Source organism: Schistocerca gregaria, chromosome 3, assembly GCF_023897955.1.
Source record: "Schistocerca gregaria isolate iqSchGreg1 chromosome 3, iqSchGreg1.2, whole genome shotgun sequence".
NCBI lineage: Eukaryota > Metazoa > Arthropoda > Insecta > Orthoptera > Acrididae > Schistocerca > Schistocerca gregaria.
The window spans coordinates 881,019,405-881,046,601 of NC_064922.1; the positions used below are offsets into that span (position 1 = coordinate 881,019,405).

Below are 27,197 nucleotides of genomic sequence, written 5' to 3' on the forward strand. Positions count from 1 at the left end.
ACTACGTACTCTGCAAAGAAATCATTAGAACCTATAAAACAGTTTCATAGCATATGATGGGTGGAAAGCAAACAGTATCTCTTCTGATTTTTTTATATATTTTAACATGAAATCAATAATGTCCATTTCTGTAATTTTTTTAGTACTTCATCATAATGAAGGTGATAAATCTTAAATAAATACGGATAATCGGTAACAGCTGGCAGCTTGTAGTCAAAAACTAACAAGGTATTTTAAATAACAGACTAAAAACTAATTCACTTTACAATAAAAGCCCAGATAGAAATTTCTGGTATGTAACTCTATGAATAGGCTTCTTTTTTCTTTTTCTTGATTTATTGTGCCCTTTTCTCACTAATCTATTATTGCCATTGCCAAAGGAACAGCACATAAAATTGTAAGCTCATTGCACATTTCATCACATTTATACAAAATGTGTACAGCAAGTAAACTTCATTTTTTTTCTCAACCAAAGTAAAGGGATGCACAATGGTCTTTGTGCAATGCCATTTAAGTTCAGTTAACTCCAAGCCAATGAAGTGTGTATCATACCTGAAGTGAAAGCGTGTTTAGTGATGGTATCAAAAGTCAAGGTCCAGAGAACCATCAAGCAATGATGATGATGATGTTGTTGTTGTGGTCTTCAGTCCACAGACTGCTTTGCTGCAGCTCTCCATGCTACTCTATCCTGTGCAAGCTGCTTCATCTCTCAGTACTTACTGCAACCTACATCCTTCTGAATCTGCTTAGTGTATTCACCTCTTGGCCTCCCTCTACGAATTTTACCCTCCAATACTAAATTGGTGATTCGTTGATGCCTCAGAATATGCCCTACCAACCGATCCCTTCTTCTAGTCAAGTTGTGCCACAAATTTCTCTACTCTCCAATTCTATTCAATACCTCCTCATTAGTTATGTGAGGTACCCATCTGATCTTCAGCATTCTTCTGTAGCACCACATTTTGAAAGCTTCTATTCTCTTCTTGTCCAAACTATTTATTGTCCGTACAAATACTACCAGAAACGACTTCCTGACAAATCTATACTCGATGTTAACAAATTTCTCTTCTTCAGAAAAGCTTTCCTTGCCGTTGCCAGTATACATTTTATATCCTCTCTACTTCGACCATCAGTTATTTTGCTCCCCGAATAGCAAAACTCCTTTACTACTTTAAGTGTCTCATTTCCTAATCTAATTCCCTCAGCATCACCCGATTTAATTTGACTACATTCCATTATCCTCGTTTTGCTTTTGTTGATGTTCATCTTATATCCTCCTTTCAAGACCCTGTCCATTCCATTCAACTGCTCTTCCAAGTCCTTTGCTGTCTCTGACAGAATTACAATGTCATCGGCGAACCTCAAAGTTTTTACTTCTTCTCCATGGATTTTAATTCCTACTCATTCACATACTGGTCTCTAAAATGTTACATTCTGTCTACTTTTATAAAATGTATTTTCCATAACTGGTTTCAAAGCAATCACAGTTGGAATGGTTATGTTTTCAAACATCCAGAAAATCAAGTTTGATTTTCCACAGTGCACTGGCAGTAACTGAAAATGACAGACAAATTTGAGGGAATGTACCACAGCAACAGGCTACATTTCAACAACCTGTTGACTGTGTTTTTTTTGCACCTTGTTTTTTGTTCATATATTGGCAGGTAATCTCCAAATATATTGCATCAATCCATTGTTAACAGTTTATGCAATGATCATGTCTTGACTGCCACCTACTGTGGGAACAACTGAAGTAAATAAGCAATAGTCTTCCAGCAATGAATGTCCTTGAATCAATAGTGGCAATGTCACCATGGACCAAAGCTATATGGTGGGATATTACTTATCAAATTAAAAATAAAATCTACTTGCAATGAGACATGGAGAAATAGTTGCTTCAATGTAGCCCGTTGCCACAGTACATTCCCGGAAATCTGTCCACCACTTTCAGGTATTGTTAGCTCACACAGGAAAACTGGATATGGAAATTATTATGCTAATAAGTTGTTGTGACCAATGTTTCATGTTTACCATTCCTTTAATTTACTAAATATAAGAAGCAATCCATGGAACCTTCAGGTTGAAATAATAGTCAATATATGAGAATGACAGATTGCTGCACACCAATGAGTTGCATACACACACAACAAAAAGACATTTACACATTAGCTTTCAGCCAAAGCCTTATTCAGAAGAAGAATTCCCCCACACCCGTACAAGTAAGCACATCTCAAGCACACGACTGCCATTTCCCACAGCTCGGAACAAAGCAACTGCCATGTAAAATGGAAGCAGCAATCTGGAGGGGGTAGGGAAATGGAAGGGATAGCATGCTACAGGTGGGGGGAAGAGAATAACACTGTCTGCTGACACATGGAAGGACTACACTGCCAACAGACAGTGTCAGAAGGCTGAGAATTGGGGGTGGGAAGGGAGAGGAAATGGGGTTCGAAAAAGGAAATGAGTGGGGAAAGGGAAAGATGGGCGTTTGCATTGGCAGAGGGCACCACACAAAGAGGATGAGATGAAGAGAACAGGGAGGAGGTGATAAGACTGAAGATGCGGAAACTGTTGGATTGAGGGTGTGGGTACAGTAGGTTACCGTAGATTGAAGTTAGGATAATTTTGTAGTGGAGAATGTGTTTTAAGGGTAACTCCCATCTGTGCACTCAGAAAATGATATCATTGAGGGGAATGTCCAGATGGCTTGAGTAGTGAAGCGGACACTGAACTCTAGCATTTTGTGTTCAGCTGCATGTTGTGCCAATGTACGGTCTACTTTGCTCTTGGCCACAGATTGGCAATGACTATTCATCCAGGTTGACAGCTGGTTGGTAGTCATACCAATATAAAAAGCTGTCCAATGATTGCAGTAGACTGGTATATAGCATGGTTGTCTTCACAGGTGGCAGCCTCTGATAGTGTAAGATAGGCCTGTGACAGAACTGGAATAGGAAATGCTGGTTGGGTGGATTGGATAGATCTTGCAGCTGGACCTTCCACAGGAGTCGGGATTGGGAGTGGCATAGGGATGGATGGGTTGTTGTTAAGGCTGGGTGGACGATCACACACTACTTCAGGAGGGTTGGGAAGGATCTTGGGTAGGTGGGTAGCATGTCCCTTATTTCAGGGCATCACAATGAGTAAACAAAGCCCTGATGAAGGATGTGGTTCCGTTCTTCTGATCTGTGGTGGTATTGAGTGACAAAGTGAGCAATCTTTGCACCTGATTCTTGGGGTTGGTGCAAGGATTGGGGGGAGGGGGGGGGGGGGGTGGCATGGGAAGCCTAGTTGCAACTTTATTCACACCACAATCTTTCCGACTAGTTTGCTATCACTTATGCAGCATTGTTAACTCAAGTTGCAAATGAAACCTACTGCTCTGGGGGGATTAAAGCTACTGTTCTGAATGACACTCATTTTGAAGTGTTGAACATACCCTACCACAACTTTTCACAAAAATAATTATCTTGACAAATCTGCAGATTACTGGAAAATATTAGGTAAAAGAAATTTTGTATTCCACATCCTTTTCCTACTCAGCTGTTACATATTATGTTTCATGTTCAGCTTGCATTTACTCTACGTATACGAGACTCAATTTTCCATTTCTTTCCTGCCATAATTTTTGTTCCCAACTTTTATTTAAATTACCTGGCACTGTTAGTCCGAGTTGGGTAATCAAAATGCAAAGCCGAAGAGTTTATTGCCGTTAAATACCATAACCTAATTCTCCCCCTAAGCAATTCTCCCAAATGTATCTCCCTAGTTCCTCATTATGTGTCAAGAAAGGGTATCAGGATCCCATATGTTTAAAGTTAAATACTTAATATGAAATACTGCTTTCAATGTAACTGATCTCTCAAAGTTTCTTCGCATGACTGACTAAGTGTGTTTCAAGCTGTTCAGTCAATCTGTTGTTGACATTTTAAATAAAATATCTTCTTCAGGCACTGCAATTTGTGCTGCTATGTGTACTCCCTTCTTGCACTCCAACCAGACTGAACTATTCAGTCTCATGCCACTATTTATAGGCAATTTCATTTCCCAACACACACTACACCTAGTCCCTGGGACAGCGCAATTAAGGACTTTGTTAAAATAAACCAGGAAGGAGGCTCCAATTTAAACAAGGCTTGAGGTCCAGCAATCAATTTACTAAGATACTGCTGGCTATCACATCCAACAGAGCTGGAAAATGCTAACAGAATGAGCATTTCACAGAATATCAGGTGGGGCTGTGAAAAAACAAAACATCATGAAAGGGAGTCAAACTCTTCTACAAACAACACTGTGAGATAAACAACAGGTCACACTCTAGTTTTAGTCCAGCTAGCGCATATACACCGTAAAAGTATTAATGATTCAATTGTTCATATTCTTTGAAGGTTGTCTGTCACATGTCTCAAATTCTTTGGTTCATTTTTGGTGTAGTTGTGATGATCTCTGGCTATGTTTTGAAATGTGCAGTTGGTATTTCATATCATATTGTCATATTGTGAGATGCTTAATAAATGATTCATTTCTAAAATGGCATCTGATAATTTTTCAACATGGTAGCAGATGTGCGTGGTTGATAAAAGTTCGTATGAAGTGCGACAGCTGTGCTGATTTCGAAAAAGAATTACTCGACGATACAGAAGTGCAACAGAAGTGCAAAGATGATACAATGGTCAACGAAAAACAACAACTAGATAAACTCATGGGCGCAGAAAAATGAGGGAGCTTGAGAATTATTACGATAACTATTTTAGAGTGTAACAAAATCTTTGATGTTGTAAATAGTGAACTGATTAGGCCAGAATGAAGCGCACAGAGTTACGAAACCGAACTTGCAAAATGGACAAAGGCTAAGGCAAAGGCAAGGAAAAGACAATTCTGTCACTTGACACCAAGCCTTTACTTTGTGTTGGGGAGTGCAAAACTGCTTAAGAGGTTTGGGATAAGCTACACAAGAAGTATAATGTGCACTCAGCTGAAAACATTGATCTGCTTAGACATAAAGTCCATAACATTGTGTGGGAGGCATCTGGAGGTATACAAGGTCATCTAGCCAAATTTGACGATGTACAAACTCAGCTTTGATTGTTGGACAAGCCGATTGACAATGGTGACCTTTGTGCACAATTTTTGCAAACTTTGCCAAAGGAGTTTGCTTACATTTATATTACGTGGCATAAACTACCTGCTGAAGAAAAGACATGGAATAAATTACAAAAACGGTGTTTGAATTATGAACTAACAACAACAGATAGTAATGACGAAAGTGTTGCTATAGCAATGATGTCGAAAATGAAGATTAACAAACCACAACGGAAGTGCAAACAAACATCCTCTGAAGCAGATTCATTAAAAACGCCTCATTATAAAAGTAATGAAGACAGAAAATGCTTTTCATGTGGTAAAGTAGGTCACCTATCAAAACAGTGTAAGACAGGGTAGGTTTGTTTTAAATGTAAGAAAAAGCGCCATCGATCAAATGAATGCAGTACCGCAGGAAAAAAGAGACGATTGTGCTATGTTGTTAACTAATGTAGCATCAGTGGATAATTCAAGAAGCTGCAGCTACACAGATACTTCAAAATCTGTGGAAACAGTATCAATGGTAAGATGCAACAGTTTTTTAGTAGATGTGAATACACTGGACTGTGATGATTGGTACATTGACAGTGTGCAACACATCACATAACAAATCTGTGTGACTGGTACACTATGTATGAACAATTTGAAACTCTGGGGAAGATGGATAGTGCCAGGAATGGTGTACATATTGAAACATTTGGTACAGGCCGAATTGACGTACAGGTGTTCAATGGATGGACATGGACAGAACAATATTTTGAAGATGTTTGGCTTTGCCCTGATGGATCCTGTAACTTGTTTTCTGTTAAGACAGTTGCACAGAAGGAATAAAACAAAGAACTGAAAATGATAGCAAATCAGGGGCATTTTTCAAAATCAATATTGCAATTGCTATTGCCACATCCTGCTGTGAAAATGAGCTTTATCGTTTGGCTGTGAAGGGTGTTCATCAAGAAAAATCTTGTGTTGTTACTGAAACTGTGGACACTTTACAGAGTTGGCATGAAAAAAATGGGTCATCAAAATAAACATTATGTGCACCAAGTTTTGAAGGATTATGGTGTAGAGATAACAACTGAAAACAGATTTTGTGCAGGGTGTATCCATGGTAAACATCACCAGATGCCGTTTGGTGAAAGAATGCCGGAACCCACTAAACCTGGAGAGTTAGTGTGTACAGGTGTTTGTGGTCCGATGGAAGAAAATGATCTGCGGGGTCATCGATACTTTGCTGTTTTTAAGTATGATTTTTCCAGTTTTAGAGTGACATACCTTTTGTAACACAGAGATGAAATTAAAGAAAAGATGCCACTGTCCATTAAAATGATAAAGACTCTGGCTGAAGTTACGGAGAAACAATTATGTACAGATGGTGGCAAGAGTTCCATAATAAAGACATGCAAAAATTTGGTGGCTCATTTGGACAGAAACATTAAATCACAGCACCTTATAGACCTCAACAGAATGGAATTGCTGAACAGGAAAATAGAATTCTGTGTAAGATGGCACATTCTTGGCTTTGCTCTGCTGAGCATCTGCCAAAAGCATTGTGGGGTGACGCTTTTCTGGCTCCAACATACACTTTGAACCGGACGGGTCCCACAAAAATTAAAGGTAAAGCTCCAATTGAAATATTTTTGAAGAAAGAAGGTCATTTTGATAATTTGGTGATATTTGGAACTGAATGCTATGCTTGTATTCCTACACAGAAACGAAAGAAGTTTCATGCTAAATCTTCAAAAGGATATGTGGTTGGTTGCAATGATTGTGGATACCGTCTTTATTTTCCTGAAAAGGTGCATGTGTTTTTGCAGAGATACAAAGTTCAATTGCAAACCATTACAGAAATCTCTTATTGGTACTCAAAAGTCTAAAAGGATTGTTGAAATATCAGCTGCAGATAAGAATGCATATACTTCGTAGACTGAGCATGAAGATGTTGATTTTGAAGAGGATTGTATGAACCAAAATGTTGCTGCAAGTGACGAAAGTGTTAACAACCAGTCTTATGACACTGAGGGAGAAGCTGGAAGTAACTTGGAAGTAAGAAAGGAGGAAAGAGGAAGCCACAATTTATGTGAATGGCGAAATTTAAAGAAACCATATTGTTACTGTGAAGATTCAGTTTGTCAACCAAGAATGATCTTTCTTTGTGAGACACGAAGAAGCTATAAAGAAGCATTGCACTCAGAGAATTCTGAAGAATGGAAGAATGCAATGGAGGAACAGATGGATGCTCTAAAGAAAAATGGAACACAGGAATTAGTTTACAAAATTAAACCAAACAACATGATTGGAAATTGATGTGCCTTTGCTTCAAAATTAAATGCAAATAATAAGGATGTTTGATATAATGCTCGACTGGGAGCAAGAGGATATACTCAATGGTTTGGAGTAGATTATGTTTACATGTTTAGCCCTGTTGAATGATTTGAGACAATGAAATGCCTTTTGAGTGTAGCAATTCAACAGGATTGGTGTACAAGGCAAATTGATATGAGGACAGCATTTCTCAATGATATTTTAAAGGAAGAAATTTACACGAGTCAACCAGAGGGATTTGGTGATAGTACAGGATGGGTGTGCAAGTTACTGAAGAGTCTATATGGTTTAAAGCAAGTCTCAAAATGCTGGTATGAATGTCTTGTTGGGTTCCTTACTGAATGTAACTTACGGGAGAGCAGTTCGGATCCATGTATGTATTATGGTGAAAACCTGGTAGTATTGTTTTATGTTGATTATGGATTGGCTATGGGCTCTACTGATGCCACAGCTAAGTTTATTGAACAGTTGGGTAAACGTTTTCAAATCAGTGCAGAAAAAATTTACTTCTTGGGTTTACAAATCAAGAGGTTTGACAATTAAAAAAAAAAAAAAATAATCAGTCTGTATATGTGAAGAGGATTTTGGAAAAATACTATATGATGGATGCAAAACCATTATCTTTACCCATTGAACCAGGATAGTCACAAGGTGAGTCACCTCCCTTTAATAATACTGGACTGTATAGAGAAATGGTTGTCGGTTTGAAGTATTTAACACAAGGCACAAGAGCAGATTTATCATATACTGTTAATGTTGCCTCAAAAGTTCAAGACTCACCAACTCAGGTGCACTTTGCATTACTCAAATGAATATTTAGGCATCTTAAATCAACAGTTACAGATGGCATTAAGTTTAGTAGTATTGAAGCCGATGCTGACCATGGTAGGGACAGGCACTTCCTTCAATGGAGGCAGAATATGTGGCTACAAGTGAAGCTTGCAAATCATTTGGATGGTTAGACAGACTTCTGAAAGAAATTTGAGCTGTTGTACGACAATGGTTAGACCGACTTCTGAAAGAAGTTTGAGCTGTTGTATGACAAAGTCGGTCTAACCATTCCTGTTTTACAAATTGATAACCAAAGTGCCATCAAATTTATTAATGGATCAAAGTTTTATGAGCGATCAGAACATAGAGACAAAAGGTATCATTACATTCGTCAACTGGTTAGAGAGAGGAAGATTGAAGTGAATTACATACCAACTGGTGGACAGGCAGCAGACTCTCTGACAAAAGGGGTGCCATTCATAAAGTTACAAATGATGAAGGAACTTGTTGGTGTAGTGTCTACATCATATATGTAAAACATTGCGGGAGAGAGTGTAAGTATTAATGTTTCAATGTTGTTATATACAGGGTGATCCATTGATAGGGACCGGGCCAAATATCTCCTGAAATAAGCATCAAACAAAAAAAACTACAAAGAATGAAACTCGTCTAGCTTAAAGGGAGAAACCAGATGGTACTATGGTTGGCCCACTAGATGGCACTGCCATAGGTCAAACGGATATCAACAGCGTTTTTTTTAAATAGGAACCCATTTTTATTACATATTTGTGTAGTACATAAAGAAATATGAATGTTTTAGTTGGACACTTTTTTCGCTTTGTGACAGATGGCGCTGTAATAGTCACAAAAGTGTACGTATGTGGTATCACGTAACATTCTGCCAGTGCGACTGGTATTTGCTACGTAATACATTGCACGTGTTAAAATGGACCGTTTACCAACTGCGGAAAAGGTTGATATCGTTTTAATGTATGGCTATTGTGATCAAAACGCCCAACGGGCGTGTGCTATGTATGCTGCTCAGTATCCTTGACATCACCTAAGTGTCCAGACCGTTTGCCAGATAGTTACGTTATTTAAGGAAACGGGAAGTGTTCAGCCACATGTGAAACATCAACCACCACCTGCAACAAATGATCATGCCCAAGTAGGTGTTTTAGTAGTAGTTGTGGCTAATCCGCAGATCAGTAGCAGACAAATTGCGCAAGAATCTGGAATTGCGAAAAAGTCTGTGTTGAGAATGCTACATCAACATCGATTGCACCCATACCAATTTCTATGCACCAGGAATTGCATGGCAACACCTTTTAATGTTGTGTACAGCTCTGCCACTGGGCACAAGAGAAATTACGGGATGACAGATTTTTTGCACCCATTCTACTTAGTGACAAACCGTCATTCACCAACAGCAGTAATGTAAACCGGCATAACATGCACTATTGGGCAACGGAAAATCCACGATGGCTGCAACAAGTGGAACATCAGCAACCTTGGTGTGTTAATGTATGGTGTGGCATTATGGGAGGAAGGATAATTGGCCCCCATTTTATCCATGGCAATCTAAATGGTGCAATATATGCTGATTTCCTGCGTAATGTTACCGATTTTACTACAAGATGTGTCACTGCAAGACAGAATGGCTATGTACTTCCAACATGATTGATGTCCGGCACATAGCTCGCGTGCGCGGTATTGAATACCGTATGTCATGACAGGTGGATTGGTTGTCAAAGCACCATACCATGGCCCGCATGTTCACCGCATCTGACATCCCCAGATTTCTTTCTGTGGGGAAGGATATTTGCTATCGTGATCCACTGACAATGCCTGCCGACATGTGTCAGTGCATTGTCAACGCATGAGTGAACATTACGGAAGGCAAACTACTCGCTGTTGAGAGGAATGTGTCGTAACATGTATTGCCAAATGCATTGAGGTTGATGACATCATTTTGAGTATTTATTGCATTAATGTGGTATTTATAGGTAATTACGCTGTAACAGCATGCGTTCTCAGAAATGATAAGTTCACAAAGGTACATGTATCACATTGGAACAACCGAAATAAAATGTTCAAAGATACCTACATTCTGTATTTTAATTTAAAAAGCCTACCTGTTACCAACTGTTCATCCAAAATTGTGAGGCGTAGGTTTGTGACTACTACAGCGCCATCCATCACAAAGCGAAAAAAGTGGTCCAACTAAAACATTCATATTTCTTTACGTACTACACGAATATGTAATAAAAATGGGGGTTCCTATTTTAAAAAATGCAGTTGATACCCGTTTGACCTATGGCAGCGCCATCTAGCGGGCCATCCATACTGCCATCTGGTTTCCCCCTTCAAGCTGGACAAGTTTTGTTCTTTGTAGTTTTTTCGTTTGATGCTTATTTCGTGAGGTATTTGGCCCGGTCACGATCAATGGACCACCCTGTGTATGTACCGTTCATATTCTCTGAAGGTTGTCTGTCACATGTCTCGTAAATTATTTGGTTCATTTTTTGTGTAGTAGTGATGATCTCTGGCTATGTTTTGAAATGTGCAGTTGGCGTTTCGTATCATATTGTTGTACTGTGTGATGCTTAATAAATGATTAGTTTCTAAAACGGCATGTGATGATTTGTCAACATACACAACAGCTCAATTCGCAGCACTTGAAGATAACAGCATTGATTGCTGAAATAATGTGCATGAAATAAGAACAACTTGGCTGAACACTTAAGTACACCATTAATTCAACATAACCAGTTTCCACTGCTAGTAAATTGTGCTGCTATTTTCATTACACAGAAGCAATTTAAGTTTTATATTTTTCCACTTACATTTTAAACAATCATGTAAGTATCAAATAGCTGTACTGAAAACAATGGACTGAATGGAAGAATTACAAGCACAGACAGTGGTATGATACTCATTTTCAACCAAAATGGGTATGTACACTTGCTGGGGGGGAGGCTCTCAAATGTTTCTGTGGTTAAAGCAGCAGTTGATAATTTATGCCTTTGTTAACTTGTGATAAATGCTCAAAGTCATATTATAATATCCCCTGCTTGTTTCCAAAAAAAATGGATGTAGTATACAATGGTTATACTCTTTTTTTCTATACCAAGCTCTACCACAAAGATTCTCAATACATTCTCTATCTTGCAATATAAAAACTGCCATTGTTTACTTACTTCCACTTCCATGTAACTCTGAAATTAGCACTTTTGATAAATATGAAACCCCCTTTTATATTTTTACAACAACAATTCTGTACACCAATTGACAAAAGCCTGTTTCTTTGAGCTCCAGTCAAATTATGTGGAATCCATCAAGCACAGGTCTTTTCACAGCTAAACGTAAAATCAAAGGCTTTGCAGTCTTTGATATGCCTAAGAATACCTCTACTTCACAGTAGGTCAAATGCCAATCTTCAATCATTTTGCATACAGCACCCATGGTTTTTGCGACAACAAAAGATTTCAGTCAGCTGTCACGAAATCTGTCACCAACAGAAGCACAATGCCAACAAAATTCTGCATACATAAACAAATCACATATATTTTCTGAAGACAACTAGTTATCAAATGTTTAACAAAGCAATTCAAGGCATTGTTGTCGAGTTAAGCCTTACAAAAGCCTTAGAAACACCATGCAATGACAACCTTTGCAAGAAATTTCTATTTGTTTCTTTAAACACTCAGTTAATTTCTTAGTTTCAATTGTGTTAACAATAGCGAATGACAAATTTTGAAACAACAGTTATATCACCTCAATAGTATCATCTCTTATTTGGTTGTAAAAACTCAAAAGGCAACCCTCATGCACTATGTACTAGGCAATCTTGCAAATTGCCGAAGTAGATGGGTCTCCTTTCATATTTTCTTTCAGAATGAATGTTACACATTAACATTCACACAAACATGTAATCAGTAATAACTATATTAGTGTAGTGGTTTAAGTAACTCACCAATAATAATACTTGTGCTGATGTCTGGAGGTGTGCCTATTGTACATAAGGCAGGTCCATGATTGCCTGCAGATGCCACCCAAATGACACCATATTTATTAACCACTTCATTCATTAGTTCGCCTATCCTCCTGCAATTAAGGGAAGTGATGTTCAAATAGAATAAAATGCTTGTATTAGTATTCACATTCTAAACTAAGTACCGTCTATAAAGTCGAAGTACAAAATGACAAATCACTTTCTAATTGACTTCCTCTTTCTCTGTGAAAGCATAGGAAGTAGCAGTCATGTGTGAGGTGTGTGCTTGCTTGTTCGACTGTGTGTGCATTTTTCTTTTCTGAAGAGAGCTTTGGCCCAAAGTTCAATTGTAATAGTCTTTTTGTTGTGCCCCTCTGCAACTCGATGTATAATCTTTACAGAGAGAAGCAACCTATTCTTTTCATAGCATTACTGGTTTTATTTAAAAACGTTTAAAGAGTTTACGCATAAAAAAATCTGGAGGTCAGCACCCCAGCTGTATTACAATAGTCAGCACTTCATATGTACCCCATTTTAAATAACTATTATGTTTTATAAAGCAATAACAGTTTTAGCACCCCCCCCCCCTCCCCAATGAACCACGGACTTTGTTGAGGTACTTGTGTGCCTCAATGGTTCACATAACTGTACCACGGGTGCAAGCACTACAGTGTGATCTGTTGAGTGGGCAAACTAACAAATGATTACTGAATAGGGTAGAGCATCCTTTTCAGTAGCTGCAGGTGGAAACAGTCTGGATGATTGACTGGTCTGGTCTTGTTTGTCAACCAAGACAACCATTGATTTCTGTTACTTTGAACGACTGAAAGGAAGAGCAAACTACAACTGTCATTTTTCCTGAAGGCATGCACCCCCACTGTATGGTTAAAAAATGATAGCGTCCTCTTTGGTTACACAATCTTGAGGTAAAACGTTCTACCATCCCAATCTCTGGGCACAGACTACTCAGAAGGATATCACCATCAGGAAAATCAAAACTTGCATTCTATGGGCCAGAGTACAGACTGTTGGATCCCTCAATTGGGTAGGTAGAACAGGAAATTGATACGTTGAAGTTATACATAGTGGGAATTCGCAAAGTATGGTGGTTCCTGCACAAGTGAGTACAAGGTTAAAAATACAAAATCAAATAGTGGTAATGCAAGAGTAGGTCTCACAGTTAATAAGAAAATAGGACTGTGAGTAAGCTGCAATGAATAGCATTGTGAATGCATTGCTGTTGCCAATGTACATCAATGACAATAGTACAACTTTATGTGTCAGCTAACTCCACAGATGATCGAGAGATTAAAAAATTATTCAGATAGTTGAAGATAAAAACAATTGTGGAAGGCTGTAATCAGACAACAGAAAAAGTACGAGAAGCAGAGAGAGAAAAAGTACGAGGAGAAGCAGAGAGAGAAAAAGTACGAGGAGAAGCAGAGAGAGGAAAAGTACGAGGAGAAGCAGAGAGAGGAAAAGTACGAGGAGAAGCAGAGAGAGGAAAAGTACGAGGAGAAGCAGAGAGAGGAAAAGTACGAGGAGAAGCAGAGAGAGGAAAAGTACGAGGAGAAGCAGAGAGAGGAAAAGTACGAGGAGAAGCAGAGAGAGGAAAAGTACGAGGAGAAGCAGAGAGAGGAAAAGTACGAGGAGAAGCAGAGAGGAAAAGTACGAGGAGAAGCAGAGAGGAAAAGTACGAGAAGAAGCAGAGAGGAAAAGTACGAGAAGAAGCAGAGAGGAAAAGTACGAGAAGAAGCAGAGAGGAAAAGTACGAGAAGAAGCAGAGAGGAAAAGTACGAGAAGAAGCAGAGAGGAAAAGTACGAGAAGAAGCAGAGAGGAAAAGTACGAGAAGAAGCAGAGAGGAAAAGTACGAGAAGAAGCAGAGAGGAAAAGTACGAGAAGAAGCAGAGAGGAAAAGTACGAGAAGAAGCAGAGAGGAAAAGTACGAGAAGAAGCAGAGAGGAAAAGTACGAGAAGAAGCAGAGAGGAAAAGTACGAGAAGAAGCAGAGAGGAAAAGTACGAGAAGAAGCAGAGAGGAAAAGTACGAGAAGAAGCAGAGAGGAAAAGTACGAGAAGAAGCAGAGAGGAAAAGTACGAGAAGAAGCAGAGAGGAAAAGTACGAGAAGAAGCAGAGAGAAAAAGTACGAGAAGAAGCAGAGAGAAAAAGTACGAGAAGAAGCAGAGAGAAAAAGTACGAGAAGAAGCAGAGAGAAAAAGTACGACAAGAAGCAGAGAGAAAAAGTACGACAAGAAGCAGAGAGAAAAAGTACGAGAAGAAGCAGAGAGAAAAAGTACGAGAAGAAGCAGAGAGAAAAAGTACGAGAAGTAAAAAAAGTACGAGAAGTAAAAAAAGTACGAGAAGTAAAAAAAGTACGAGAAGTAAAAAAAGTACGAGAAGTAAAAAAAGTACGAGAAGTAAAAAAAGTACGAGAAGTAAAAAAAGTACGAGAAGTAAAAAAAGTACGAGCAGTGAGGGAAAGGAATGAAAAAGGAAGCCACATGGTAGAATTTTGCACAGATAATGATTATATCACAGCTAATACTTGGATTAAAAATCATAAGAGAAGGTTATTTAGATGGAAGAAACATGGAGAAAAAAAGAAGGTTTGACTGATGAACTAATGATAATTTAGATTTAGGGATCAGACTTTAATCTGTGACACATTTCAAGGGGCAGATGTGGGCTCTGACTATAATTTAATGGCTACAAACTGCAGATTAAAACAAAAGAAATAACAGAAAGGTAGGAAATTAAAGAAATGGGACCAGCATAGGTTGAAAACTAAAGGTTGCTGAGAGTTTGAAAGGGAGCGAAAAACAACAATTGACTGAAAGAAGACTAAGGAACATGATAGAAGATGAACAGGAAGCCTTGAGAAAAGAAATAATGAAGGCAGCACATAATCACACATGTAAAAAGTCAAAGCCCAGTATAAATTCTTGGGTAAGACAGAAGATACTGAATCTAGACAACAAAATGAAAAAAATATAAAAATGCAAGCAAAAGCAAAGATAGACATAAAAATGAGAGTGACATGAAGGGGAAAGCAAGAATGACTAGACAAGAAAGGTAAAGACATAGAATTATGCACAACTAGGGGAAAGACAGATGCCACCTACAGAAAAAAGGGAGATTAACTCCAAAGCAACATTACAGAGGGAAGAGGGAGTAGGAGGAGACGAGTTGGGAGATATAATACTGCAAGAAGAATTTGATAGAGCACTGAAAGACTCTAGTCAAAACAAGTCCCCTAAAGTAGATGGCATTCCCTCAGAACATCTGATATTCACTGGTAAGCCAGCCATGACTTAATACTTCACCTGGTATGCAAAATGTATTAGACTTAATGAAGAATGTAATAATTCCCATTCCAAAGAAAGCGGGTGCCTACAGGTGAGAATACTACGAAACTATCAGTTTAATAAATTATTGGTGCAAAATATTGACAGATTATTTACAGAAGAAGGGAAAAATTGATAGAGGTTGGCCTCAGAGAAGATCTGTTTGGTTTCTGGAGAAATGTATGAACACAGGAAGGAATACTGGTCTCAGCGAGGGAGGGAGCAATAGAGAGGGAGAGGAAAAGAGCCCATGAGGGATGAGGGGGAGGAGGGGGAGGGGGGAGGGGGGGAGGCATTGCAGAGGGAGACAAAGGGGTAGATGTAGTAAGAAGGTTCAAAATTGATTCAGGCTGTACTAGTTATTTGGAAATGAAGAGGTTTGCGCAAGACAATAGTTTGGAGGGCTGTGCCAAACCGGTCTTCAAACTTACAATGACATTTTATCATAATCTCAAAATGGCCAATTTAGTGAGAGGTCATAACATACCGTCAGGAGTGGTTCTGGTTTAAGGACAGAGTGAAAAGTGGCTGCTTCGGGTGTCAAGCTGAGATGACTGAAAAATCCATTTTCACACTCGCCCAATTCAGATTTATTTTTAAATATCCTACTAGGAGCCCAAGGAACTGCATCTAATGTAGGAGGGAAGGAAGGGGGAAAGGGGGAGAGGGGGGAGGGGGGTGGGAAGCATCAAATAATGTTGCTTTTGTAGAAAGATGGAAGGGACAGGAGGGAGACAAAGATATGTCTCAGCACATGCCCTGTTAATAGAATTTTGAAAACATTGCGAGAAGTGAGCTATGCCTCAAAGTTTTATCATTCCAATTCAGTGACTTTCTCCCAAACCAGCCCCAGTTATCCCCGTCAAATGCAAAGCGTTAATACTGTAACTCCAACACAGCGCTTCAGAATTTTGAAGTGTCAGTAATATTTGTAAACTGCATCTTGCAGAAATCTTCACATGAACTTAAGATTCATGTTCTGACTAAGGAGCTGAATTTATCCTTTGAATCATACAAAAATCACAAATTAATGTATTTTTCAGTACTTTAAGTATTTTTAACATACATTTGTGAGATAACACAAAGAACATTGCAAAACAATTTTATTACCCAGAGCTTGAAAAGTGAGCATGCTCTCCATAGCTCATATTTATTACATGAATTTTGTTATTTTGTGTGCGCTCCATGACTTTGATCATGGCTCGAACCAAAGCTGTTCCAGTCTCCATAGAGCCCAAGCGATTGTCTCCTGCAAAATGACAGAAATTGTCATCATTAAATACCATACTTGCTACATTTACGCGCACACACACACACACACACACACACACACACACACACATTTTTTTGGTGCTGTAGCATGATTGGGACGCCCAACTGGTAACTAGCACAATCAGACAATCCAACTGCTCTGAAACAAAACATAGACGCTAACAAGTTCTAATTTTGGTTTATGTGTCTATCCACGGCTTAAAATCTACACTGTACAATGAATGGTTACCTAAACTCAACCCATTGTCTGTAAAGATTGTCTATTTTCATCACTAGCATTCTTTCTAATTATTACTGTATATACCCATATTGAAGGTATTAAGTACTACCCTTCACTACCATGCACAAAAATTTCAAGCATTTATAGAACAGTTGTGAATATGTAAGAATTTGCTGCAAAGAATTATTTCACAATCCTGCTTTCCTTTTTTTATGCATACTGTCCACTCACATTAATGAGTCTACCTGTCAAAAACCTGAATAACCACCTTTTGCAACCCAGACTGCTGCAAAACATGCAGGAAGAGAGTCAACAAGGTTCTGGATGGTTGTGGTTGTGGTTGTTGTTGTTGTTGTTGTTGTTGTTGTCTTCAGTCCTGAGACTGGTTTGATGCAGCTCTCCATGCCACTCTATCCTGTGCAAGCCTCTTCATCTCGCAGTACCTACTGCAACCTACATCCTTCTGAATCTGCTTAGTGTATTCATCTCTTGCTCTCCCTCTACGATTTTTACCCTCCACGCTGCCCTCCAATACTAAAATGGTAATCCCTTGATGCCTCAGAACATGTCCTACCAACCGATCCCTTCTTCTGGTCAAGTTGTGCCACAAACTTCTCTTCTCCCCAATCCTATTCAGTACCTCCTCATTAGTTATGTGATCTACCCATCTAATCTTCAGCATTCTTCTGTAGCACCACATTTCGAAAGCTTCTATTCTCTTCTTGTCCAAACTATTTATTGTCCATGTTTCACTTCCATACATGGCTACACTCCATACAAAAACTTTCAGAAATGACTTCCTGACACTTAAATCTATACTTGATGTTAACAAATATCTCTTCTTCAGAAATGCTTTCCTTGCCATTGCCAGTTACATTTTATATCCTCTCTACTTCGACCATCATAAGTTATTTTACTCCCCAAATAGCAAAATTCCTTTACTACTTTAAGTGTCTCATTTCCTAAACTAATTCCCTCAGCATCAACCGACTTAGTTTGACTACATTCCATTATCCTCGTTTTGCTTTTGTTGATGTTCATCTTATACCCTCCTTTCAAGACACTGTCCATTCCGTTCAACAGCTCTTCCAAGTCCTTTGCTGTCTCTGACAGAATTACAATGTCATCAGCGAACCTCAAAGTTTTTATTTCTTCTCCCTGGATTTTAATACCTACTCCGAATTTTTCTTTTGTTTCCTTTACTGCTTGCTCAATATACGGATTGAATAACATCGGGGAAAGGCTACAACCCTGTCTCACACCCTTCCCAACCACTGCTTCCCTTTCATGTCCCTCGACTGTTTAACTGCCATCTGGTTTCTGTACTAATTGTAAATAGCCTCTCGCTCCCTGTATTTTACCCCTGCCACCTTCAGAATTTGAAAGAGTATTCCAGTCAACATTGTCAAAAGCTTTCTCTCATTCTACAAATGCTAAAAATGTAGGTTTGCCTTTCCTTAATCTTTCTTCTGAGATAAGTCTTAAGGTCAGTATTGCCTCACGTGTTCCAACATTTCGACGGAATCCAAACTGATCTTCCCCGAGGTCGGCTTCTACTAGTTTTTCCATTCGTCTGTAAAGAATTCGTGTTAATATTTTGCAGCTGTGGCTTATTAGACTGATAGTTCGGTAATTTTCACGTCTGTCAACACCTGCTTTCTTCTTATATTCTTCTTGACGTCTGAGGGTATTTCGCCTGTTCCATACATCTTGCTCACCAGATGGTAGTTTTGTCAGGACTGGCTCTGACAAGGCTGTCAGTAGTTCTAATGGAATGTTGTCTACTCCGGGGGCCTTGTTTCGACTCAGGTCATTCAATGATCTGTCAAACTCTTCACGCAGTATCGCATCTCCCATCTCATCCTCATCCACATCCACATCCTCCTCCATTTCCATAATATTGTCCTCAAGTACATCGCCCTTGTATAGACCTTCTATATACTCCTTCCACCTTTCTGCTTTCCCTTCTTTGCTTAGAATTGGGTTTCTATCTGAGCTCTTGATGTTCATACAAGTGGTTCTCTAATCTCCAAAGGTCTTGTTAATTTTCCTGTAGGCAGTATCTATCTTACCCCTAGTGAGATAAGCCTCTACATCCTTACAATTGTCCTCTAGCCATCCCTGCTTAGCCATTTTGCACTTCCTGTCGATCTCATTTTTGGGACGTTTGTATTCCTTTTTGCCTGCTTCATTTACTGCATTTTTATATTTTCTCCTTTCATCAATTAAATTTAATATTTCTTCTGTTACCCAAGGATTTCTACTAGCCCTCGTCTTTTTACCTACTTGATCCTCCGCTGCCTTCACTACTTCATCCCTCAAAGCTACCCATTCTTCTTCTACTGTATTTCTTTCCCCCATTACTGTCAATTGTTCCCTTATGCTCTCCCTGAAACTCTGTACAACCTCTTGTTCTTTCAGTTTATCCAGGTCCCATCTCCTTAAATTCCCACCTTTTTGCAGTTTCTTCAGTTTTAATCTACAGGTAATAACCAATAGACTGTGGTCAGAGTCCACATCTGCCCCTGGAAGTGTCTTACAATTTAAAACCTGGTTCCTAAATCTCTGTCTTACCATTGTATAATCTATCTGATACCTTTTAGTATCTCCAGGGTTCTTCCATGTATACAACCTTCTTTCATGATTCTTAAACCAAGTGTTAGCTATGATTAAGTTGTGCTCTGTGCAAAATTCTACCAGGCGGCTTCCTCTTTCATTTCTCTCCCCCAATCCATATTCACCTACTACGTTTCCTTCTCTCCCTTATCCTACTACCGAATTCCAGTCACCCATGACTATTAAATTTTCGTCACCCTTCACTATCTGAATGATTTCTTTTATTTCATCATACATTTCTTCAATTTCTTCGTCATCTGCGGAGCTAGTTGGCATATAAACTTTTACTACTGTATCTACTTCGTATCTATCGTGGCCACAATAATGCGTTCACTGTGCTGTTTGTAGTAGCTTAAACACATTCCTATTTTCCTATTCATTATTAAACCTACTCCTGCATTACCCCTATTTGATTTTGTGTTTATAACCCTGCAGTCACCTGACCAGAAGTCTTGTTCCTCCTGCCACCGAACTTCACTAATTCCCACTATATCTAACTTTAACATATCCATTTCCCTTTTTAAATTTTCTAACCTACCTGCCAGATTGATTGATCTGATATTCCACGCTCCGATCCATAGAACGCCAGTTTTCTTTCTCGTGATAACGATATCCTCCTGAGTAGTCCCCGCCCAGAGATCTGAATGGGGGACTATTTTACCTCCGAAATATTTTACCCAAGAGGACGCCATCATCATTTAATCATACAGTAAAGCTGCATGCCCTCAGAAAAAATTACGGCCGTAGTTTCCCCTTGCTTTCAGCTGTTTGCAGTACCAGCACAGCAAGGCCATTTTGGTTATTGTTACAAGGCCAGATCAGTCTGGATGCAGACTGTTGCCCTTGCAACTACTGAAAAGGCTGCTGCCCCTCTTCAGGAACCACACGTTTGTCTGGCCTCTCAACAGATACCCCTTCGTTGTGGTTGCACCTACGGTACGGCTATCCGTATTGCTGAGGCACACAAGCCTCCCCACCAACGGCAAGGTCCATGGTTCATGGTTCATGGTATGGACTCAAAATCGTTGTCCAGGTGTACCAGGTTTCTAAGGTAAGGCTCCATCGTGCCAACAGCCCAATGAGGTGGTTTCACAGAGCATCAACTGGATTTATATCTGGGAAGTATGATAGCCAGGTGAGTACAGTAAATTCATCCTGGTACTCTTTAAACCATGCATGTATACTGCACTGTCCTGCCATCATGCCATGGAAAAAGAAACCCACCCCTGTCTCCCCTGTTGATCCACTGAGCCTTCCAGAATGACAACATCACCCAGATAATGTCACAAAAACATCGCTCCGTCCTCGGCCTGGATCCATCTGATGATTATGACACAGTGTCTACTTTCAGATGTTTCACACCGTACATGCCAATGGCTATCTGTCTAATGAAGCACATATCTAGAATTACATGGGCACTGCAAATCATCCTTAAATGACAGGCAGAGGGTTCACTGAACCACCTTCACAATAATACTCTATTATTCTAATCTCTAACAGTTTGCAGAAGAAACGAACACCTATATCTTTCTGTGCAAGCTCTCACTTTCCTTGTTTTATTATACGCATTTGGATGAGAAAGTTGGTGATTAAAATTTCATGAGAAGATTCCACCGCAGCAAAAAACCACCTCTGTTTTAGTGTTGTCCACCCCAAATCCTGTATCATGTTAGTGACTCGTTACACTATTTCGTGATAATACAAGACAATCTGATCTTCTTTGATCTTTCTCAAGACAAGCATAGCATAGGCAATCTCTTTAGTACATCTGTTACACATTCTCAGTGTTCTGTCAATAAAACAGTGTCTCTGGTTTCCTTTCCCCACAATACTGGGTATGTGTTCTTTCCAATTTTAACTGTTTGTAATTGTAATTCCTCAGGACATAATTGAATTTACAGTCTTTAGATTTGACTGATTTATCATGTAACCAAAGTTTAACGGATTACTTTTAGCACTCGAATGGATGACCTCACACTTTGCATTGTTTAAGGTCAACTGCCAATTTACGCACCTTTCAGATATCTTTTCTAAATCATTTTTCATCTCGTTTTGATCTTCTGATGAGTTTATCCGACAATAAATGACAGCATCATCTGCAAACAACCTAAGACAGCTGTCCAGATTGTCCCCTAAAACATTTATATACATACAGAATGTTACAGGGCCTATAACACTGCCTTAGGGAATACCAGAAATCACTTCTGTTTTACTCGATGACTTTCTGTCAATTATCATGAACTGTGACCTCTCTGACAGGAAATCGTGAATCTAGGCACATAACGGAGACGATACTCATAAGCACACCATTTCACTACAAGCCACTTTCATGGCACAGAGTCAAAAGCCTTCTGAAAATATAGAAAGATGGAATCAATTTGAAATCCCTTGTCAGTAGCACTCATCACTTGAAGTAAGTAAAGAGCTAGCTGTCACTCATCATTTGAAGTAAGTAAAGAGCTAGTTGTGCATAATGTTCAAACACAATGTAAGTTCCAAAATCCTGCTGCATATTGACATTAATGATATGGTTTATCACCTTTCTTAAATATTGGTATGACCTGTGTAACTATGCAGTCTTTGGGTATGTCTCATTGAGTGTATGTGATCGTTAATTATGGACCTATTCCATTAGTGTACTCTGAAAGGAACCTAATTGGTGTACTGTCTGGACCAGGAGACTTGCTTTTATTTAATGATATAAGTTGCTTCACTACTCCAAGGATATTTACTTCTAAGTTACTCATTTTGGCAGCTGTTCTTCATTCAAGTTCTGAAATATTTACTTCATCTTCCTTTGGTGAAGGAATTTCAGAAGGCTGTGTTCAGTAACTCTGCTTTCACAGCACTGTCATCTAGAGCATTTCCATTGCTATCAAGCAGAACAGGCATTGATTGCATCTTGCCACTAGCATACTTTACGTACATTCAGAATCTCTTTGGATTTTCTGTCAGGTTTCACTGTGGAAACTACTTTAAGCATATCACATTGACATCTGCATTAAATTTCGAGCTTCTGTAAAAGATCACCAATCTCTGAGATTTGCATTCGTTTAAATTTGACGTCATTGTTCTGTCCCGTTTTGTGTAACAAGCGGGGATCAGTTCTGTCATTTGTTAATTTATCTGGAATAAATCACTCAATTGCTGTCGATACTATTTCATTTAATTCAAGCCACATCTGGTCTATACTTACATTGTTAATTTGGAACGAGTGAATATTGTCTCTCGGGAAGGCGTCAAGCAAATTTTTATCATCTTTTCGGAATAAGTATATTTTTCGTTTATTTTTGGAGGATTTGTGGGTTACAATAGTCAATCTCTCAATGACAACCCTGTGTTCTCTAATCCCTGTATCCACTTTGATGCTCATTATTAGCTCAGGATTATTAGTTGCTATGAGGTGAAGTGTTTAGCCAAACCTTTCGGAACACCCCAGGTTTCAACGCCTATAACGATTAGAGCATTGGTGCTTTCTATGACCTACTCAGTGGAACCCAAAACCCAATCACCCTATGGTGCAAGTCAAGGAATCTGCAGCCTAAATGGTTGCAAAACCATCTGAGCTTCTGATTCAGACCCTCCACTTATAAAACGTGAGTCATCTGAAAAACTCACCATTTGCCACACAGTCGACATCCAGTTGCAATGTAAATTCTAGCCTTCATCACCCATGAACAGCAGGCACCATGAGTGCATCAAGTGGTGCCTGTTGTGGAGGCCTAAATTCAACAGTAGTTGAGCAGACTGCTAGAACCCCTTTGTTTCATCTGGGCAGTTAGCTGCTCAACAGTTTCACATCTGTTCACCAGTACACATCTCCGCAGCCATCAAGGACATCTGTCGTCTACAACCAATGGTGCACCATAGTTGCCATTGGCACCAGTTTTGGATAGCAGCATTTTGCCATCTACAATATTCTTTAACCACAGTGGCACACCAACAATTAACAAACTTAGCCATTTTAAAAATGCTTCCACCCTTGGCCCAAAAGCCAATGATTATGCCCTTTTGTACCTTAGATAAATGACTGTTTCTGCATTCCAAAAGCGACTTCACTGTTTTCCATATCCCTGCCCCAACATGTTTCAAATATCCTGCACAGCTGGTGTTGCCACCAGCTGTCTGTTGAGTGGTTCTTGCAGGCGGTGCTCACATTAATGTGACTGGAGCTTGAAGTTCTTCTCACTTTCTCAAATTTTCTCTTATTTGCTGCCCCTGGTGTCCCTATCCTTTTTCAGATTTTCCTCAATTTATTTTTGTCAGCACTATTTGCACCTTTCTTGCTTGTCAATGAACTGAAAAAAATTATAACATGTATAAAGAAAACTCTTCTCGTGAAACAACACCATTTGAAAACACTTAGAAATATATTAAACTGCAATAATTCAGTCTGCTGTCACTGAGAAGATTTTCTGCAATCATATGTAACATGTCTAATATTATACTGTCAGTAAACACATTTTCAAAATTTTCATCAAAAACAACAAATAAAGACAAAATTTTATAGTGTCAATTATTCACTGTCTCAGAGTAGTAGTTTTGGCATTTTACAATGAAAAGTGAGAAAAGAAAAATTTTTAAAAATGGACAGCAATCATAACCCTGTGGCAAAAAAGATATTTAACATAAAATAATTAATATGTCTTGCATAATTCAAAATGACCATGAGAGATGTTTGTCATTTACGTTGAATTTATGCTAGTATCAGAACATCCTTCAAGGTAGCACTCCTCCAACACTGTAAAACATTAGCCATTCTACACAAATGCAGAATTTACACTGCATGAAATCAGCAACTATCTACACATCTACATATATACTCTTCATCCATTGCAATGTGTACAGTGGAGGATACTTCATACCAGTATTGTCACTATTGACTTATTTGACTTGCAAACAGAACAAAGGAAATGATGGCTGTGTGCCACTATGTGTGTCCTAATCTCTTGCCTTTACCCTGTGGTCCATACACAATACAAAAGGTGGAGCCTGTAAATTTGTGGCATAATCTGAATCAAAAAAACATTTTCTTAATTAATGCAAAAAATGTTCAAGAGCAATATCTGCTTTCTTTGAATAATTCCCCTTAAAGCTCCCTTAGGATCACCATTACACTGATATTGGCTATACAGCTGTTGTTATCACATTACCTCATAGCAAATCTCGCTTTTGACATTTCCCACCATGCTCTCAGAAGGAACCCAAATGGTACAGTAGTAAACTTCTCTTACCTGGTGTTCACAGTCGTGCCACGTTTTGTAAATAACATTATTGTGTTTTGAGTATGAAATTATTTATTTGTGCAACCCACTACTACAATTTTCGCTGTGCGGCCATTATAAAATGGAAATAATTATCCTTTAGCACATTTCAAAAACTAAAAATCATCTGACTTTTATGTTATCATCATATCTGTATGTTATGTCTTTAATTTTTACTGTTGTAGCATCTTTTAGATGAATCACATAAAATCACTATTTATGTACAATGTATACCTTTCCGCCTGCCATAGTCGGCTGTAGAAATAAACATCTTTAGTGTCAAAAGATGGCTGTGATGTTATTTACAAAATGTGGGACAGTACTCTGGTGAAGTAGTGTGTAATGTGGTTTTCATAACAGAAATGTACTGTAAATTCCCAGAATATATTAAAGGATCTTGCAACAGATAGATACTATACATATTGATCTATAATTCTGCTCTGCCTGTTGCGATCTGTGCTCTTTATCCATTTAGGATAGAAGATACAGCCAGCAGCGTATTTACATTAAAAAAAAAATAGTCCAATAGGAATTCAATCAGAACCATATTCAGTCTTGAGCAATTTCAATTTTTGTATTTGGGGTCACTTATTTAAATATCAGTCCTTTGCAGATTTGTGACGATGTCAGGCAGAAGTGTGGTACTAACAGCGAAATGCGTGAATGGATTTTTAAATGCAAAATTTAATATTTTGACTTTCTAGTTGTTGTCTCCTATTCTGGGACTACTATTCCACAAGAGATTGTATGAAAGGTTGCATTCCATAATGGGAAGTTAGTAAGATTTTGTTTGATTTCTCACCCACTGAAACTGTGAGAAATGTCTTACACTTCATGCAAAGTCCTTCCTAATGGATGCACAAGTTGTTGTACAGGTTTCTGTATCAAATTGTGTGCCAGCAAATGCAAAGATAAGCTGTTTAGTATTGGAGAGAAAACTGTGATAGCAGTATTAGAAAATGGCTGTTTTGTCAAGAAAATTAAAGTTGTAAGCATTAACGAATGCAGTATGACAGGGACCTTATCCATACCTGAAGCACTAGGAATGACATAAAATTTAATAACTCAGGATACACATACAAGAAAAAAAATTCGCAGGTTGCCAGTTAAAAATGCACTTTCTCCCAGGTGTAATGAGTGTAGATTTTTTCCATGCTACATGACAATATATTTTCTCCTGGAGCTGTAAAACTTGTCAACCATTTGAGTTGTGAAGGTTTTATATGCAAGCATACAACTTCCCAGCACTTTAAGAAACGAAACACAGCAAAAAGAAACACATTTTGGGAAGATTTTTGATGAGCAGCAACATTTACACTACATTTTTTTTATTACGAAAGTTTAAACACAAATTCCACCAAATACATCATGGTAGCTTCCAAAGTACTGAAATAAAGGTTACGATGAATTTTTGTAAGCCAAATCATAGCTCATGTCACGTAATCTCAAAAGCCAATGACAGCATAGGATATGTGATACAGTGAGCCAATACCAACACCATAAGTAGCATACACACACAAATATGAAAAATTAATGGTTCAAATTAACACACACAGAGTATAGCTACAAGAAAAGTTAAACTTTCAAATATAATATTGACCATCAAAAATTTTTTTTTTGTCACTTTTTTCCAAGGGCCTGATAAGGCAGGATCATAAGAGCACAGTTTAAATTGCAGCAGCTGAATATTTCTGACAAGCACGATTATAAATTTCACTGCTGTGCCCTAAACATTTCATGAGTTACCTGCTGAATACATGTTCCGTTGAGCACTTTTACTTTTCCACGAAAAGCCAGTTATGTGTGAAAGTTTTCAGGAGCTCACTTCACACTTTTTTAAGAATAATTACACTTCTTGCAATCATTATTACATAGTTAATGTAAATTAAATTAATATAAACTATAAATTAATATACACTAAAACAATTATGAAAAACTGACCTTTAAGTTTGGTCTCTCTAAGCATGCTTTACCCTTTGAGATACATCAAACGGTAAAATTTTAAATAATGGCATAAATGGTTGGTGTTCTGGGCCCAAAATTTTTCTAAAAGGCTGGTCCTCAGTGTTACCCTTTCAATGAGAGGGTAACATGTTGCAATTTAAGAAATTCATCACATATTCTAAAATGTAACATACTTCATGTTGCATAAAAGGAAATTTACTGAGAAATTAACTTCTTAAACATCTATTCGCAATATTTTCCCATGACCTATTAGAAATTTAAATAGTTGTGCATTCGCCCCCCCCCCCCCCCCCATCAAAGTGAGTCCCACAAGACAGACTCTGGCCCTGCGTCGAAAGCAGTTTGTT

General features: G+C 38.5%; 1 protein-coding gene across 1 annotated transcript in view; it reads right to left on the reverse strand.

Annotated features, from left to right (window-relative positions):
- LOC126355027 (tripeptidyl-peptidase 2) overlaps positions 1-27,197 on the reverse strand; it is a 283,245-nt gene that overhangs the window by 167,452 nt on the left and 88,596 nt on the right. Inside the window, exons 7-8 of the mRNA XM_050005173.1 lie at positions 16,624-16,762; positions 12,152-12,282 (exon numbers count right to left, since the gene is read on the reverse strand). Of these exons, the coding sequence (XP_049861130.1) occupies positions 12,152-12,282; positions 16,624-16,762 (270 nt within the window). The remainder of the gene's footprint in view (positions 1-12,151; positions 12,283-16,623; positions 16,763-27,197) is intronic.